This window comes from Nicotiana tomentosiformis, chromosome 7 (genome assembly GCF_000390325.3).
Source record: "Nicotiana tomentosiformis chromosome 7, ASM39032v3, whole genome shotgun sequence".
NCBI classification, from domain to species: domain Eukaryota; kingdom Viridiplantae; phylum Streptophyta; class Magnoliopsida; order Solanales; family Solanaceae; genus Nicotiana; species Nicotiana tomentosiformis.
The window spans coordinates 25017166-25034073 of NC_090818.1; the positions used below are offsets into that span (position 1 = coordinate 25017166).

General features: G+C 37.7%; 1 protein-coding gene and 1 long non-coding RNA gene across 2 annotated transcripts; both read left to right on the plus strand.

Annotated features, from left to right (window-relative positions):
* The first annotated feature begins 934 nt into the window (after positions 1-934).
* Positions 935-3790, plus strand: LOC104116930 (squamosa promoter-binding-like protein 4). The gene is made up of 2 exons (XM_009627895.4): positions 935-1375; positions 3204-3790. Exons 1-2 carry the CDS (start codon positions 1086-1088, stop codon positions 3457-3459), a joined length of 546 nt encoding a protein of 181 aa, XP_009626190.1. The 5' UTR covers positions 935-1085; the 3' UTR covers positions 3460-3790.
* A 12354-nt stretch (positions 3791-16144) lies between these two features.
* Positions 16145-16908, plus strand: LOC138895122 (uncharacterized). The gene is made up of 3 exons (XR_011409322.1): positions 16145-16337; positions 16449-16572; positions 16797-16908. It is a non-coding gene; the product is annotated as an uncharacterized lncRNA (long non-coding RNA).

Consider the following 16908-nt stretch of genomic DNA (forward strand, 5'->3'; position numbering starts at 1 on the left):
CTAATAAATTTCATGTTTCCATAGCCTAATTATCCTCGGAGAATCGAACCTAGCCGTCGTTTGTTTTCCATAAGAAATGTTAGAATAATCTCTTTTCTATTCGACCATAATGATGTATTTATAGATTATAAGTAGGATTTAAGATGAAAGATGGGCTTATGGGTCATCTAGCACCATTTATGGATGGACCCGACCCAATAATATTTTCCGAACAATTTTACTATCTTAACTGTATGTAACTTTGGATGATTCACAATAATTTTATTATTTGAACTTAACCGATATTTTCGGGAATAAAGCTGGTAGCAAGATGGAATATTATACCTCTCACCAATTTCATCAAATATTATGATATTTATAATGCAGAACAGAATTATGTTGTGCATTCCAGTTCTAATAATTGCCAGGAGAAGATTATATATGATGGAAAAGAAAATAACGGGGAAAGATAATAAGCATAGTAGAGATGATAATTTTTCGTTTTATTAGTTCGCTAGCTGATTATAATTTTATTTTCTTCAAATTTATACATGTCATGATCAGTTAGGTTTTAGCTAGACTTCTAGGGGAAGCAATCAAGTTGATCAAAGAACATAAAAGCACGTACCATATGTTTGATTAGTCCATTTACGTTGTCCTTAAATCTATATCACAAGGTTATCATTTAATTTCCTAAGCTTAAGTAGAGAATATAATTATAAATAGTTGAATTATATGCGTTTAATTAATAGAGATTTGGACCATCATCAATATCAAGATCACATATTAATTTGAAGTTGCCTTCAGCATCAAAGGTTGCTTTCAATATTTACTCTCTTAGCTTCTCATATATACGCATACATGTACAGACACTATGTTTTTTTTTCCCTTGTTAAATGGCATTTTTACCCCTCCCATGCACCCTCAACCTTATATATACGTCCATAAAAAAACAAAGACACACACAAAAGAATGAAGACGTGGTCCTTAAACGTCACTCTCTAACTTTTCCTCTTCTTTTCTCACAAAATTCCCACTTCATATCATCATCTTCATCCTTTGTTCTTCTTCTTTTCTTCAATTCCTCTTCCACTTTAGTTTTTAATATGGAAACAGCTGGTCATCATAATATTTCTACTAGTGAAGATGATTATAAGAAGAAGAGAGGCAGTTGCAATAATAATATTACAACAAATAATAACCATATTAAGAAAGGGTCATTAAATAATGGAGGGTCAAGTACTACTCAAAGGTGTTGTCAAGCTGAGAAGTGCAGTGCTGATTTAAGTGATGCTAAGCAGTACCATAGGAGGCATAAAGTCTGTGAATACCATGCAAAGGCTCAAGTCGTCGTCGTCGCCGGATTCCGGCAACGCTTCTGTCAACAATGCAGCCGGTTTGATCACAACTTCCTCTATCTTTTCTTTTCTAAACATAATTACATGGCATGTCTATTCTAATCAGAATGATAGATCTTTAACTTTAAATTATCTTTAACTTTAAATTTCTCATTTTACCTAAGAGATGCTAGAACATCAAATTCCAAGGACACTTTTGGTATATACTAAAAATCTTTCTTAATTTCTTTTTTTAAACTTTTAGTTAAGTTAAACACTGTCATATAAAACGTGTGGAGTATTAATTTACTTGTTGCATGGTTTACATTCCTCTGTTTTAATATGTGTGCATTGCGTTGATTTTGTTGTTTAGCGTTTCATCCATATATATAATGGTTGAATCGTGAGATAGTTGAAAAGCTGGTAGTTTTAATGTGACTATATAGTAGTACTACAATTTTTCTTTTTGGAGTCTGACTATAGTAGTACTATTAAAAGAATCATTAGTGACTAAATTGTTTTAGCACCTTCTTAATTCAAGGGTATTCGTTGATGTCATTTTCTGTGTCAGCTCTGTGGTTTAATTAGATTAAAAACTACTACCTAGATTGACTTCATAATCTAGGTGGTTGACTAGTTCATGTTTCTGATATGAGTCCTTTTAATATCATATTACTGTTGATCTATTTGGTTTCAAAAAGTGGTTGAGGTAGATGCTAAAAATAGCATTGGAAGCTTCTTTTTAAAGTGGGTACAAAATACAAAGGCATCTTATGCCACCAAGTTTAGAGCATTAATCTATGCATTTTTCTTTTATTTTCCTTTACAGCCTTTATCTTTTGTCTTAGTGTATTTCTCCCTTTTACTACTTTTGTTGTTCCTCATCTTTTCATTTCTCCGATCCTCATGCATTAACAACAACAACAACAAAAATCCGAAAGTGGAATCTGGAGAGGGTAATGTGTATACAGACCTTATCCCTACACTGGAAAGATAGAGATACTGTTTCCGATAGAAATTGTCTTCAAAATTTTGTTATTGAAAACATATCTTATGAGTCCTCATACTTGGCCAAGATCTCGTTGTTGGTTCCTTGTGATGGAGTATTCAGATGACAATTTAGTTAATGAATGCGTGATTGACGTTCCTAATCTAGATATTTTTCTTTTCGTTATTTAATTGATTTATTACGTTATAATTGTTATAAGAGCAGATCTGTGCTTGTAAACATGACTTCAGATCTGATTCGTGGTACTTGTGAATAGTGATTGATATTTTCTGCTTAATTATATATATTAAGCAAAAAGTGGTATGCTTAGATTTGAGCTCTTTCGGTTGATAAATTCTCCTCTTAACCACTGAAGCTTCACAGTCAGTACCTAAAAGATTGTAACAACCCTGCACACCCTGCACATTAGCGATGTTGTCTACTTTGGGCTCAGCCCCGCATGATTTTAAAACGCATATTTAGGGTCTTGTTTATTTATATACCCAACATCTCTTTCGTATTTTGTCAATGTGATATTTGCATGAGATGTCACAAAGATACTAGTTTAGTTACATTAATTTTTCAAAGTAAGTGGAATTAGTTACTTGAAAAGATAAAAAAAATAACTATACAAGTTTAAATTATACCGATCGAGCCAGCATAAAATTATTTTCACAGCTCATATGGACACTTTAAAATGCTTTTACTATAATCTTGATACGGTATTGGACTTCTGTTAATGGTTATGCAAAGCCATAAATCAGTACAGAAAAATATTAAAACCGAGGACTTATTTAAATTCAGTACGTAGTACTAGTTGTTTCTTAATTGTGTCGAGATAATTAAGATGTTCTGCTTTTGGTTAGTTAATTGACTAAATACGTGATATATGGAAGCAGATTTCATGAGTTGACGGAATTTGATGAATCGAAAAGGAGTTGCCGAAGGCGTTTGGCTGGACACAACGAAAGGCGAAGAAAGAGCTCATCATCAACTGCAGAGTCACATAATATTGCAGAAAGTTCAAGCAGAAAAGGGACAGTGCAACTCAATAATAAGGACATTAACATGATATGTGGTCAAGTAAATGACAAGGGAAGAATTCAGATTTCAATTCAAGAAAATTCCACTTTCAAAAACTTCCACCTCCGTTGAAGAAATGCCTGCATATTAATTAATTGCTCTCTCTCTTCTGTCATTCTCTCCAAGTTCTATTCCTGAAATAATCATCACTCACACGGCCATTAGTACTACTGGCTTTATCTGAACTAGAAACAGACTATCAATTATTATGATGATGTATTAGATAGTACTATTAAGAAAAAGCCAAGATTGTATGCTTGTCGAGTAGTTGGGGAGCCCGGTACACAAAACATTTTGTATTTATGCAGGGTTTGGAAAAGGGTAACGTTCCAAAGAGTATAAGGTAGACAACCTACCCTAATACATGGGGAGTAGTTGTTTACATATTCCTCTTGATCTACCATCCCTGGCTTTAGATTGATATGATTGCCTTATGATATATGTTAGATATATGCTTGATTTCAATGTAATTAAGTATGATATAATTTCAGACTTGATAAAGATAGTCATAATATCAGTAATAGTGAATAGAGGACTCATCGTAATATCTGTGAAGTTATAGTGAAAAGTTTAAATCATGTTGTGCAAGGAAAGGAAGGTGGGAAATTGGGTATGAATCTGCCTTCCCAGTTTTTTACCCCAAATGTGAGACTTCAGTGCGAATCCAAATTTAATCGGACTCCAATGTGTGATGACCCAAAATGTTATATTTAAATTTAATGATTAATTATGTGATTTAAGCACTATTTACCATTACTCGACTTGCATGTGCAGTCCGCAAAAAAAAAAGTCCGGAAAGTTTTTAGGTAAAAAATGGATTAAAATGTGAATTAGATATTTAAAACACAACTGAGTTGACTTTGGTCAACATTTTGAGCAAATGGACTCGGATCAGTGTTTTGACAGTTCCGGTAGGTCCGTATCGTGAATTGGGACTTGGGCTATTGCCCGGAATCAAATTTCGAGGTCCCTAACCCGAGATATTAAATTTTGATGAAAAATTTAAAGTTTAAGTTCAAATAGTGACCAGATGTCGAATTATATGCAAATGACCCCGGAATAGAATTTTGATGATTCCAACATAGAACTATTTGTTTACTTATAGAACTATTAGAAAATATTCACTTCTTTGATTCCTTATCGTGCGTATTTGTTTACTTCAAAATTTTAATTAATTGTCTTTTTATTCTCTCACAGATGGTGAGGACACGCACAACTGGATCTGATGATCAAACACCCACGCCCCCTGTTGGAGTCGCAAGAGGCCGGGGTCGGGGCAGAGGCTGAGGAAGACCACGTGGTGCAGCCAAAGCTCCTGCACGAACTGCTGCACCAGAGCCACCAGTAGCTCCAGTTGGAGAGCAGGCACCTGAGACGCCTGTTACTACTCCTGCACTTCAGGAGACTCTCGCCCAGTTTTTGAGCATGTTTGGCACTTTAACTCAGGCAGGATTAATTCCACTTACTCCTGCCACATCTCAGGCTGGGGGAGGAGCGCAGACTCCCGCCGCCCGTACTCCAGAGCCACGTGCCCAAGTTGACCATGCCCCAGAGGTTACACCAGTGCAACCAGTTGTCCTAGTTTAGCCTGATATTAGGACAGCAGTTTCAGAGGGGAGCAACTCAGGCTCGAGAGGTATAAAAAGTACCACTTTCCTACTTTCAGCGGTTTAGCTTCAGATGATGCTCAGGGTTTTCTGGAGGAATGTCACCGTATCATTCGTACTATGGGTATTGTAGATTCCAGTGGGGTTTCTTTCACGCCATTCCAGTTTAGAGGAGCAGCCTACCAGTGGTGGCAGACATATGAGTTGGATAGTCCCACTGAGACATCTTCACTCACTTGGACTCAATTTTCGGATAAGTTCTTAAGGGAGTATGTTACTCAGAGTCTTAGGGATGCATGGCGCACAGAGTTTGAGCAGTTGCGCCAGGGTTCTATGACCGTGTCAGAGTATGCGGTCCGATTCAATGATTTGGCTAGGCATGCACTAGCCTTAGTTGCTACTGTTCGAGAGCGGGTTCGCAGATTTATTGAGGGTCTTCACCCTGGTATCAGATACAGTATGGCCCGAGAGCTAGAGATGGACATCACATACCAACAGGTGGTGTCAATTGCTAGAAGATTGGAAGGTATGCGGACTCGAGAGAGGGAAGAGAGGGAAGCTAAGAGACCCCGAGATTCTGGAACATATAATAATTCTCGTGCCCCAGTTGCAGCCCGTCATGGTAGAGGTTATGTGAACCGTCCTATCCATTTAGCACTTCCAGCTTCTAATGGTATTCCGACTACTCCCAGACCTCAGGTTCCATATTATGCACCACCAGTTTCTTCTGTACCTCCTGTACGGGGTACTTTCAGCGGACAGTCTAGTCGATCAGGCCAGAGCCAGTCCCAACAGCCACATCATCTGAGGGCTTGTTTTGAGTGTGGTGACACTCGTCATATCATGAGGGATTTCCCCATAATTAGGAGGGGTGCACCTCCACGGATTTCTCAGGCCCCACCTATTCCACAGGGTCCTTAGGCTTCTCAGGCCATGATTACTGCACCAGTTGCCACTCCACCTGCACAGCCAGCTAGAGGTGGAGGTCGGGCAGGTAGAGGTCGCCCTAGAGGGGAAGGCCATGCCAGATATTATGCCCTTCCTGCTAGGACAGATGTCGTTGCATCTGATTCTGTTATCACAGGTATTATTCCGGTCTGTCATAGAGATGCATCAGTTTTATTTGATCCAGGCTCCACTTATTCTTACGTGTCATCTTATTTTGCCCCTTATTTGGGCGTATCACGTGATTACTTGAGTTCTTCTGTTTATGTATCTACACCCGTGGGTGAATCCATTATTGTGAACCGTGTGTATCAGTCGTGTTTAATTGTTATCAATGGTTTTAAGACCAGAGCTGATTTATTATTGCTCAGTATGGTGGATTTTGATATTATTTTGGGCATGGACTGTTGTCGCCCTATCATGCTATTCTTGATTGTTACGCCAAGACGGTGACATTGGCTATGCCGGGTCTACCGCAGCTAGAGTGGAGAGGTACCTCGGATCATGTTCCTAGCACGGTTGTTTCATTTCTTAAAGCTCAACGAATGGTTGAGAAGGGGTGTGATGCGTATCTGGCCTATGTGAGAGATGTTAGTATTGATACTCTTACTGTAGAGTCAGTTCTTGTAGTAAGGGATTTTCCTGATATATTTCTAGCAGATCTTCCGGGTATGCCACCCGACAGGGATATTGATTTTGGTATTGATCTATTACCGGGTACTCAGCCCATTTCTATTCCACCATACCATATGGCCCCAGCAGAGTTGAAAGAATTAAAAGAACAGTTACAGGAATTGCTTGATAAGGGTTTCATTCGGCCTAGTGTATCGCTGTGTGGTGCTCCTGTCTTATTTGTAAAGAAGAAGGATGGTTCTATGCAGATATGTATTGATTATCGCTAGTTGAACAATGTTACAGTGAAGAACAGGTATCCATTGCCACGTATTGATGACTTATTTGATCAGCTTCACGGTGCCAGGGTATTCTCTAAAATTGACTTGCGTTCAGGCTATCATCAGTTGAAGATTCGAGAGCCAGATATTCCGAAGACTGCTTTCAGGACTCGGTACGGTCATTACAAGTTCCTTGTGATGTCTTTTGGGCTGACTAATGCCCCAGCAATATTTATGCACTTAATGAATAATGTATTTGAACCCTATCTTGATTCCTTCGTCATTGTGTTTATTGACGACATTCTGGTATATTCCCGGAGTCGAGAAGATCATGAACAACACCTGAGGACTGTGCTTCAGATTTTGAGAGAAATAAAGTTATATGCAAAATTTTCAAAGTGTGAATTCTGGCTTGATTCAGTGGGATTTTTGGGTCGTATAGTTTCGTGTGAGGGGATCAAGGTAGATCCAAAGACGATTGAAACAGTGCAGAGTTGGTCCAGACCGTCCTCAGTTATGGAAATCCGGAGTTTCCTTGGTTTGGCTGGGTATTATGGTCGATTTGTAAATGATTTCTCTTCTATTGCTGCATCTATGACCAAATTGACCCAGAAGGGTGCTCCGTTCTGGTGGACCGAGGAATGTGAGGAGAGCTTCCAAAAGCTCAAGACAGCTTTGACTACACCCCCAGTATTGGTATTACCTACAGGTACATGATCTTATAATGTGTATTGTGACGCGTCACGTATTGGTCTCGGCGCAGTGTTGATGCAAGACCGTAGGGTGATTGCCTACGCATCCAGACAGTTAAAGGTGCATGAAAAGAATTATCATGTACATTACCTGGAGTTAGCAGCTATTGTTCATGCCTTAAAAATATGGCGGCATTATTTGTACAGTGTCCATTGTGAGATCTACACCGATCACCGGAGTCTACAACATCTGTTTAAACAGAAGGATCTTAACTTGCGGCAGCGGAGGTGGTTGGAGTTGCTTAAGGATTATGATATCACCATTCTCTATCATCCTGGGAAGGCTAATGTGGTGGCTGATGCCTTGAGTCGTAAGGCGGAGAGTTTGGGCAGCTTAGCATATTTACTGGTAGCAGAGAGGCCTTTGGCCTTGGATGTTCAGGCCTTGGCCAACCAGTTTGTTAGATTGGATATTTCCGAGCCGAGTCAAGTTTTGGCTTGCATGGTTTCTCAGTCTTCTCTTTATGATCGTATCAGGGAATACCAGTATGATAACCCTCATCTGCTTATCCTTAAGGATACAGTTCAGCACGGTGATGCCAACGAAGTCACTATTAGAGATGATGATGTATTACGGATGCAGGGCAGGCTATGTGTGCTTAATGTGGATGACTTGCGTGAGTTGATTCTCCAGGAGGCTCACAGTTCGCGGTACTCCATTCATCCGGGTGCTGCAAAGATGTATCAGGACTTGAGACAATACTATTGGTGGAGGTGGATGAAGAAAGACATAGTGGGGTATGTATCTCGGTGTCTAAATTATCAACAGGTGAAATATGAGCATCAGCGACCAGGTGGATTACTTCAGAAGTTAGAGATTCCAGAATAGAAATGGGAGCGAATCACTATGGATTTCGTTGTTGGGCTCCCACGGACTCAGCGGAAGTTTGATGCAGTTTGGGTGATTGTGGATAGGCTGACCAAATCAGCTCATTTTATTCCTGTGATTACTACTTACTCTTTAGAGCAGCTGGCTCAGGTATATATTCGCGAGATTGTTAGACTTCATGGTGTACCAGTATCTATCATCTCTGACCGGGGTACACAGTTTACCTCACGGTTTTGGAGGGCAGTACAACGTGAGTTGGGTACTCAAGTAGAGTTGAGTACAACATTTCACCCTCAGACGGACGGGCATTCCGAACGCACTATTCAGATACTGGAGGATATGCTTCGTGCGTGTGTGATAGATTTTGGGGGTGCTTGGGATCAGTTCTTACCACTTGCGGAGTTTGTTTACAATAACAATTACCAGTCAAGCATTCAAATGGCTCCGTATGAGGCCTTATATGGTAGGCGGTGCCGGTCTCCAGTGGGTTGGTTCGAACCAGGCGAGGCTAGACTTTTGGGTACAGACTTGGTTCAGGATGCCTTGGAAAAGGTTAAGTTGATTCAGGATCGACTTCGTACAGCCCCATCTAGACAAAAGAGTTATGCGGATCGGAAGGCTCGTGATGTTGCATTCATGGTTGGTGAGTGGGTATTGCTCCGGGTTTCGCCTATGAAGGGTGTGATGAGGTTCGGGAAGAAGGGCAAGTTGAGCCCTAGGTATATTGGGCCTTTTGAGATTCTTGAGAGAGTTGGAGAGGTGGCTTACAGACTTGTACTACCACCTAGTCTTTCTGCGGTTCATTCGATATTCCATGTTTCTATGCTTTGGAAATATCACGGCAATCCGTCTCATGTGTTAGAGTTCAGTTCGGTTCAGTTGGACAAGGATGTATCTTATGTTGAGGAACCAGTGGCTATTTTAGATAGGCAGGTCCGAAAGCTGAGGTCAAAGAACATTGCTTCCGTGAGGGTTCAGTGGAGGGGTCATCCGGTCGAGGAGGCGACTTGGGAGGTCGAGCATGATATACGCAGCTGTTATCCACACTTATTCACCAACTCAGGTACTTTTTTCTAACTCCGTTCGAGGATGAACGTTTGTTTTAGAGGTGGAGAATGCGATGACCTAAAATGTAATCTTTAAATTTAATGATTAATTATGTAATCTAAGAACTATTTACCATTACTCGACTTGCGTGTGCAGTCCGTAAAAAAAAATTCCGGAAAGTTTTAGGTAAAAAATGGATTAAAATGTGAATTAGATGTTCAAAATACAACTGAGTTGACTTTGGTCAACATTTTGAGCAAATGGACTCGGATCAGTATTTTGACAGTTCCGGTAGGTCCGTATTGTGAATTGGGACTTGGGCGTATGCCCGGAATCAAATTCCGAGGTCCCTAGCCCGAGATATAAAATTTTGATGAAAAATTTAAAGTTTAAGTTCAAATAGTGATCTGATGTCGAATTATATGCAAATGACCCCGGAATAGAATTTTGATGATTCCAACAGCTATGTATGGTGATTTTGGACTTAGAAGCGTGATCAGAATTTTATTTGGAAGTCCATAGCGGAATTAGGCTTGAAATGCCGAAAGTTGAATTTTTGAGAAGTTTGACCGAGGGGTTGACTTTTTGATATCGGGGTAGAAATCCGATTCTGAAAATTTTCATAGCTCTGTTATGTCATTTATGACTTGCGTACAAAATTTGAGGTCAATCGGACTTGATTTGATAAGTTCCGGTATTGTTTGTAGAAATTGAAAGTTTCAAAGTTCATTAGGCTTGAATCTATGTGTGATTCGTGATTTTAGCATTGTTTGATGTGATTTGAGGTTTCAAATAAGTTCGTATGATATTTTAGGACTTGTTGGTGTATTGGGTTGAGGTCCCGAGAGCCTCGGGTGAGTTTCGGATGGTTAACGGATAAAAAATGGGACTTAAACAGCTGCTGCAAAAGCTGCTGCAACTTCTCTTCTGATGTGCAATCGAGCCCCCAGAAATCGAGCCGAGGATCGAAGGCAGGCTCCAGATCCATGATCGAAGGCAAGCTCGAAGGCTAGTGACCAAGGCCAGTGATCGAAGGCCATAAAGATCGAAGCCAGGATTGATGATTGTGATCGAGCCTCAGGGTCGAGGGCCATGATCGAAGCTATGATCGAAGGCCATGACCGAGGTCCATGATCGAGGACCATGATTGGACTACCCTTAATCGGGCTCCCCAGGATCGGACTCCATGATCGAGGTCCAGGATCGAACCCCATGATCGAGGTCACCCCAGACAGATTTGTAAGATATAAAATCAAGGGGGGCTTCGTCCCATTCGCCATTTTTAACAACTTGGAGCTTGGGTAGAGGAGATTTTTGATATATCTTCAAGAAAAAATATTGGGGTAAGTGTTCTTAACTAAATCTTGGTTAGATTACCCGAATCCATCACTATTTTTAACATTTAATTGGTGATTTAAGTTGAAAAAAATTTGAAAACCCTCTTGGATAGATTTGAGGATTTGAGGGTCGAATCGTTATCGGAATTTAGTCATTTTGGTATGGTTAGACTCGTGGTTGAATGAACGTTCATATTTCGTAACTTTCGCTGGATTCCGAGATATGGGCCCCACGGGCAAATTTTGAGCTAATTTCGGATTTTATTGAAAAATATAATATTTTCTTATGAAATTGATTACTATAATTTTTGTTGACTGTATCGAATTAATTATGACTAGATACGAGTCGATCGGAGTCGAAAAATCGAGAAAAAAGCATAATACTTGGTTAAATTGGAGCAAGTCGAGGTAAGTGACTTGTCTAACCTTGTGTGGGGGAAATTACCTCTAGAATTGATATTAATGTGATTATTGAAATGTGTTGAAAGTCCTGTATACGAGGTGACGAGTGTGTACACGGGCTAAATGTGAAGGATTATATTTTTAAATGGTGTGGATCATTGTTGCGCATTTATTAAATTATTTTATCTTATTATATTATTCATCATTGATCTGTGATATATATTTTAAATTTGTTTGCCTTTTTTCTGCTAATTGTTTTACCTGTTTAATTGAAACTCGATTTTTTTTATACTGTGCATTATTTGAAGGTTGATTCTCTTTAAATTAAATATTATTAATATGAAGTATTTGACATTTCTAAATTTGATATTGAAGTAACGTATTAAAAATTTGAAATATTATTTTCCTAAATTATTTACTCTTGAATATTTTCGTAAGTTATTTTTTGGGTACTCATTGTGATGGAGCCGTGAGCTCTTTATTGTGGAAATAATATTATTGTCGGATTATTCTAGCATGAGCCGTGAGCTCTTTATTATTGAAAAATATTGTTGTTGATTTATTGTGGAAAATTGAAATATTGGGCACTTGAGGTGCAAATTGTGATATATTGTGATATTAATACGCATGCGGTGGTATAAGGTATGTGTATTGAAACGCATGCGGTGAGATAAGGGTGGCTTGATACGCGTGGCTAGTAGGGGTGACTACTAGAAGTCATGCGGTGTGATAATGGTGGCTAAAATGCGGGATGCTATTTCGAGAAAAATATTTTCTTTAAATAAATTGTGAAGGCTCCCGCGGTGGTATAAGGAAATGAGATATTGTGAAATTATTTATAATTTGGGACTACGAGGCGGTACCTCGGTAGTGCCCTTGTTGATATTAATTTATGGCCATAGTTGCTTTCGATTAATTGTTGTGATTTTCATAAAGTTGAAGGAAATTCTGTTTTGATTCCACGAGATATTATTTGCAATTATTTGTTGTTATTAAATGTGACATACTATTTGATTCATTTCCAATGTCATTTTATTTTACTATATTGATAAATATTTTACCATGCCATTATTATATTCCAGTAGGGCCTCACCTGATCTCGTCACTACTCTACCGAGTTTAGGCTTGGCACTTACTGGGTACCGTTGTGGTGTACTCATACTACGCTTCTGCACATCTTTTTGTGCAGATCCAGGTACATTTTACCAGCCTAGACGTCAGTGAGTTATCTGCGCACGGAGACTTCGAGGTATATCTGCCAGCGTCCGCAGACTCCGGAGTCCCCTTCTATCATTTTATGTTGCTTTCTTATATTTTATTTAGACCGTGACATATAGAGACATTGAGAATAAATTCTTAGAAGCTTTTGATTTATTTCTACCGGGTTTTGGGAGTTGTAATCATTTGAATTGTAGTTTATTTATTTTCAGATATTTATGATTATTCCGCATTGATAGACTTACCTAGTCTTAGAGACTAGGTGCCATCACGACCTCCTACGGAGGGAATTTGGGGTCGTGACACAATGCAAGTATCAAATATCGGATGAAAAAATAAAAGTTACTCAAACTGTCACTCTATAAACTTTCCCAACCAAACATAGCCCAAAACAAAATATCTACTCCATCTGTTTCAATTTAGATGACACACTTTCTTTATTAGTACATTTCAAGAAGAATGACACATTTCTACAATTGAAATAATTCAACTTTAAACTCTTCATTTTACTCATTTTACCCTTAATGAGAAGTTTTTATAACCATACAAATGTCATGGTCCCACAAAGATTTTACCTCTTAAACTTTTAAGACCACAAATTTCAAAAGTATTTTTTTCCCCTTAAAGTCCGTGTCGAGTCAAACTACCTCATCTAAATTGAAACGGAGGGAGTACTAAAAAAGGCCCAAATGTCATTTTGGGCCCAAATAGTTTCAATTAATGTCATTTTTTTTGTATCCGTTATTTTTGTAATACAGACATTGCCCTCTTTTATATATATATATATATATATATATATATATATATATATATATATATATATATATATATATATGCGATTCTTTGCTAAATTGAACCAAAATTGCTGAAATTGACGACAAAACAAGATACATTTGCGGTAATTTTCGTCTGATTCCAGGTAATTTGGAGTAGAAAATCTCTTGTTTTGTATATTTTTTCGGATTGCGTGTATTTTTGGAGAAGCGATGTTACTTTTTTTAGGCTTTTGCAACTGAATTATTTAGTTAGAGTTCATCGTAGGTATCTGTTATAGATGATTTTGTTAGTTTTGGTTGAGTTTTATATCAATTTCTTCATAAAATTCTGTAACCATTTGTTAGTATAATTTTTTTTAAAATTTTCTCATTGAACCTTATTTCAATTGTGAAACAGAGCAATATGACAAGACAAACTCGTTCGATGAGTTCATCACCTTATTCAAAGTCGGTTTCAATTGAGAAATCGAGCAACGTGAGAAGAGAAACTAGGTCGATGAGTTTATCTCCTCATTCAAACCCCGGTTTTAGTTGAGAAATCGATTGATGAACGAAATATAGGAAGACAAAATCGTTCTAACAGTGTTAAAATGTTAGAATCTCGAAAGGATGTTGTTGGACAATCTGAGAAAAAGAAGAGCAAAAGGGTTAGAGTGAATGCTGTTGAAGGCAAGAGAAAATGTGTCATAGAGGACGAAGTGAATTTGGGTGTCAAACCAAAAAAAAGTAAGGTTCAGAAGGCAGAAAAAGTTAAAATTCCTGACAAAGTTTGTAAGGTACATACAATTTTAGTTATATTTTTTTTCTATTGTTAAATCTTCTTTTAAAATTGGATTTAGTTTGTATTTGTTTATTTTTAATTCGTGTCATTTATTTGTAGCCTTAGAAGCTTTATTCCAGTTGGTGAGCCATTTCCTATTACTCATTGGACATCATACACTAATATGGACATTATATCAGTTTTACAGTCAAAGTTGACTGATGTCCATCTTCGGATGTTTAGGGAAAGCTGTTTTGGCTATTTCCTTGATTTACCTCGAGTTGCTATCCATGCACAACTGATTCGTTCTTTAATGTTTCGGGAGTTGGTTCAAGAAAAGTGTGATCAATTTTATGTGAAATTGAATGACAAATGTGTTTTACGTTTTGGTCTTTGGTAATTTGGTGTTGTAAGTGGTTTAAACTATTGTGGCAATAAAAATATTGAGGGTAACTTCAGTTGACCTAATAGGTTGGTGGATACTTATTTTTCTAGTTTTGAAGCGGTGTTAAAGAAGTCGCTTATTGATTGTTTTGAGAAGAAGAAATGGCAGTCTGATAAAGACGCAGTTAAGATTGCAATCATTTATTTCATAAACACATTTCTAATGTCCACTCATGCTCATAGGACATTTATAAGTAAACGTGATTTCCATCTTTTAGAGTGGTGAGTATGTGTCCTTTCCCTGGGGTAAGATTGCATTTCGAGCTTTAGTGAAGTCGGTGAGGGACATATTGAGGGGAAAGTTTGAGTTTATAGGATTGGTGGATTTCCTCTTGCATTATAGGTGTGGTTCTATGAATGTTGTACTGTAGTTGATAAAAAGTTTGTTGTTCGCATTGGAGATCATACACTATGCATATTAAATTTGGAAATGATAGACAGGGCAACGCGTGAGGACTTCTCTACTGGTTTCTTCAACATCACAGGGAATAAGGTACGACCTTTTATGTATTGATGGGTTATACATATATGATACACTGTAATTCATTGTGATACATCAAATATACAGTTTTTATACATCTTTGATACATCTAGGACTGAAGCACTTTTTGTTACATTTGCAGTTTAAAAATATTTCTCCTACAACTGAAGAGGTAAGGAGATTTATTTTGCCTGTTGAAGTTAATAATGAGTATCAGAAATATTTGACATCACGTAACAGGGGAAAACTTCCTATTTATGATAACGATGATTTTGTCACGCTACCCCCGAAACAGATTAAGGAGCCTGTCCCACCAAAAAAGATGCCGGGTGTCCAACCTGTTGATTATGACCGTGAGTTGCAGAAGTTGAAAGCTAATGTTAAACAGGTTTGTATTGGGTTTTTATATATAATTTTTGAAAGTTTTGTTAAAAATGTATATCCAAAGTCTATTATTTTTCTTATTTGTTTCCTTTTGTAGCTCCATAAGCAGTTAAAATCCTTCATGAAATATGCTTCTAATAAATTCAAGGAAGTCTTTGGGTTAATAAATTCCAAGGTATGTGTTTATTTTCCATTGTGCATTTTCTTTTATTTTTTTTAGTTAACATATTGTATCCTATTTTTTAAAAATGGTTTGGTGCAAGCGAAGACAAATATGGTGCACATCTAGAGGAAGACACCAGTGGTCGTCAAGACAATAATAATTTTGTGAGCAATATGGAGTTTGGTGGCAATGAAGATGTTGACATGGATGGTTTTAAGGTGTGTTTAGTTGTGCATTCTGCACTTTTCTTTTTTCTTTTCTTTGTTGTTTTTGATAATTTGATTCTTTTTAAAAAAAATAGGTCGGTGAAAGTGAAGGCAAAGATGTTCCATATTCTCAAGGAGATATCAGTGTGCATCATCGTAACAACATTGTGCTCGATGCAGCAGATCAGTTAGGTGTCAATATCATGGAAGAACCTTCTGGTGTGAAAGTTAACATGTTCGTTGCTAAAGTAACTTTCACACCAGATGTAGTGCATGTTGGCACTATTGGTGAAACTGCAGATGAGGCGGCAGGGGAGATGGAGGCAGAATCTGAGAAAGAAAAGGTTCCCAAATCTCAGACTGGCGTTGTTTGTGTGACTGCAAGTGTTGATGAGGCGGCATGAGAGATGAAGGAACAATCTGAGAAAGAGGTTCTTGAATCTCAGATTGTTCTGTACCAGCCTTAATTACTTCATGAAGTTTTGCCGCAAATGAAAAAAAGAAAAAGATGTCTGCAAAGGCCGTGTAGTCTCCGTTCATTACTATATTTGATTCAGGATCCAGTCTTGGTGTTATTGCAGCGAAAGAAAAAAAAGTAAATTTATGCTGTTAAGCATCCTTTTCAAAACAAAATCGGAACTGGCGTTAACCACTCTTTGTTGAATGTATTTGCTGCTTGGGTCAAAGAAGGGAAGTCCAGAAAGAAGTATGTTTCCAACTTCTGAGTTTTATTCAGTTTTATATTTTAATATATTTTTATTTGTAGCATTATTTTATATCAAATCACTGTATCGCTTTTGTGTATATTTGTTACCAGGAATGAAATTTACCCAAATCATGTTAGTGAACTCAATCATGCTTATAATCTTGGTGTATATCATGTTGAAGACAAAAAATAGTTTTACACTTTGGCATATAATGGTCAGCCTTTGGATGACTCGGTACGTAAGAAGTTACTTTTACAGTTTTTTTTTTAATTTTAGCCAGTGTACACGTGATCAGGCCTCTTAAGTTAGAACAAATTATTAATTGCTATCTTGTCTGGCACAAGAGAAGTAGTGATCATTCATTTTCCTTTGCTTTCTGTGAATTTGGTTTGAAAAAGTGTAGCTGCTTAAAGCTAACGAGCCTTCAGTGATTAATTATTTGTTATGTTTTGTTTCAGCACATTGATGTTTTGTTCTATTATTTGAGGAAGAAGGGGAAATATGACAAAGACTTACCTGTAACATTCACCACCACAGATTAGTACTTCGACGAGAAAATTAATGAGTTGT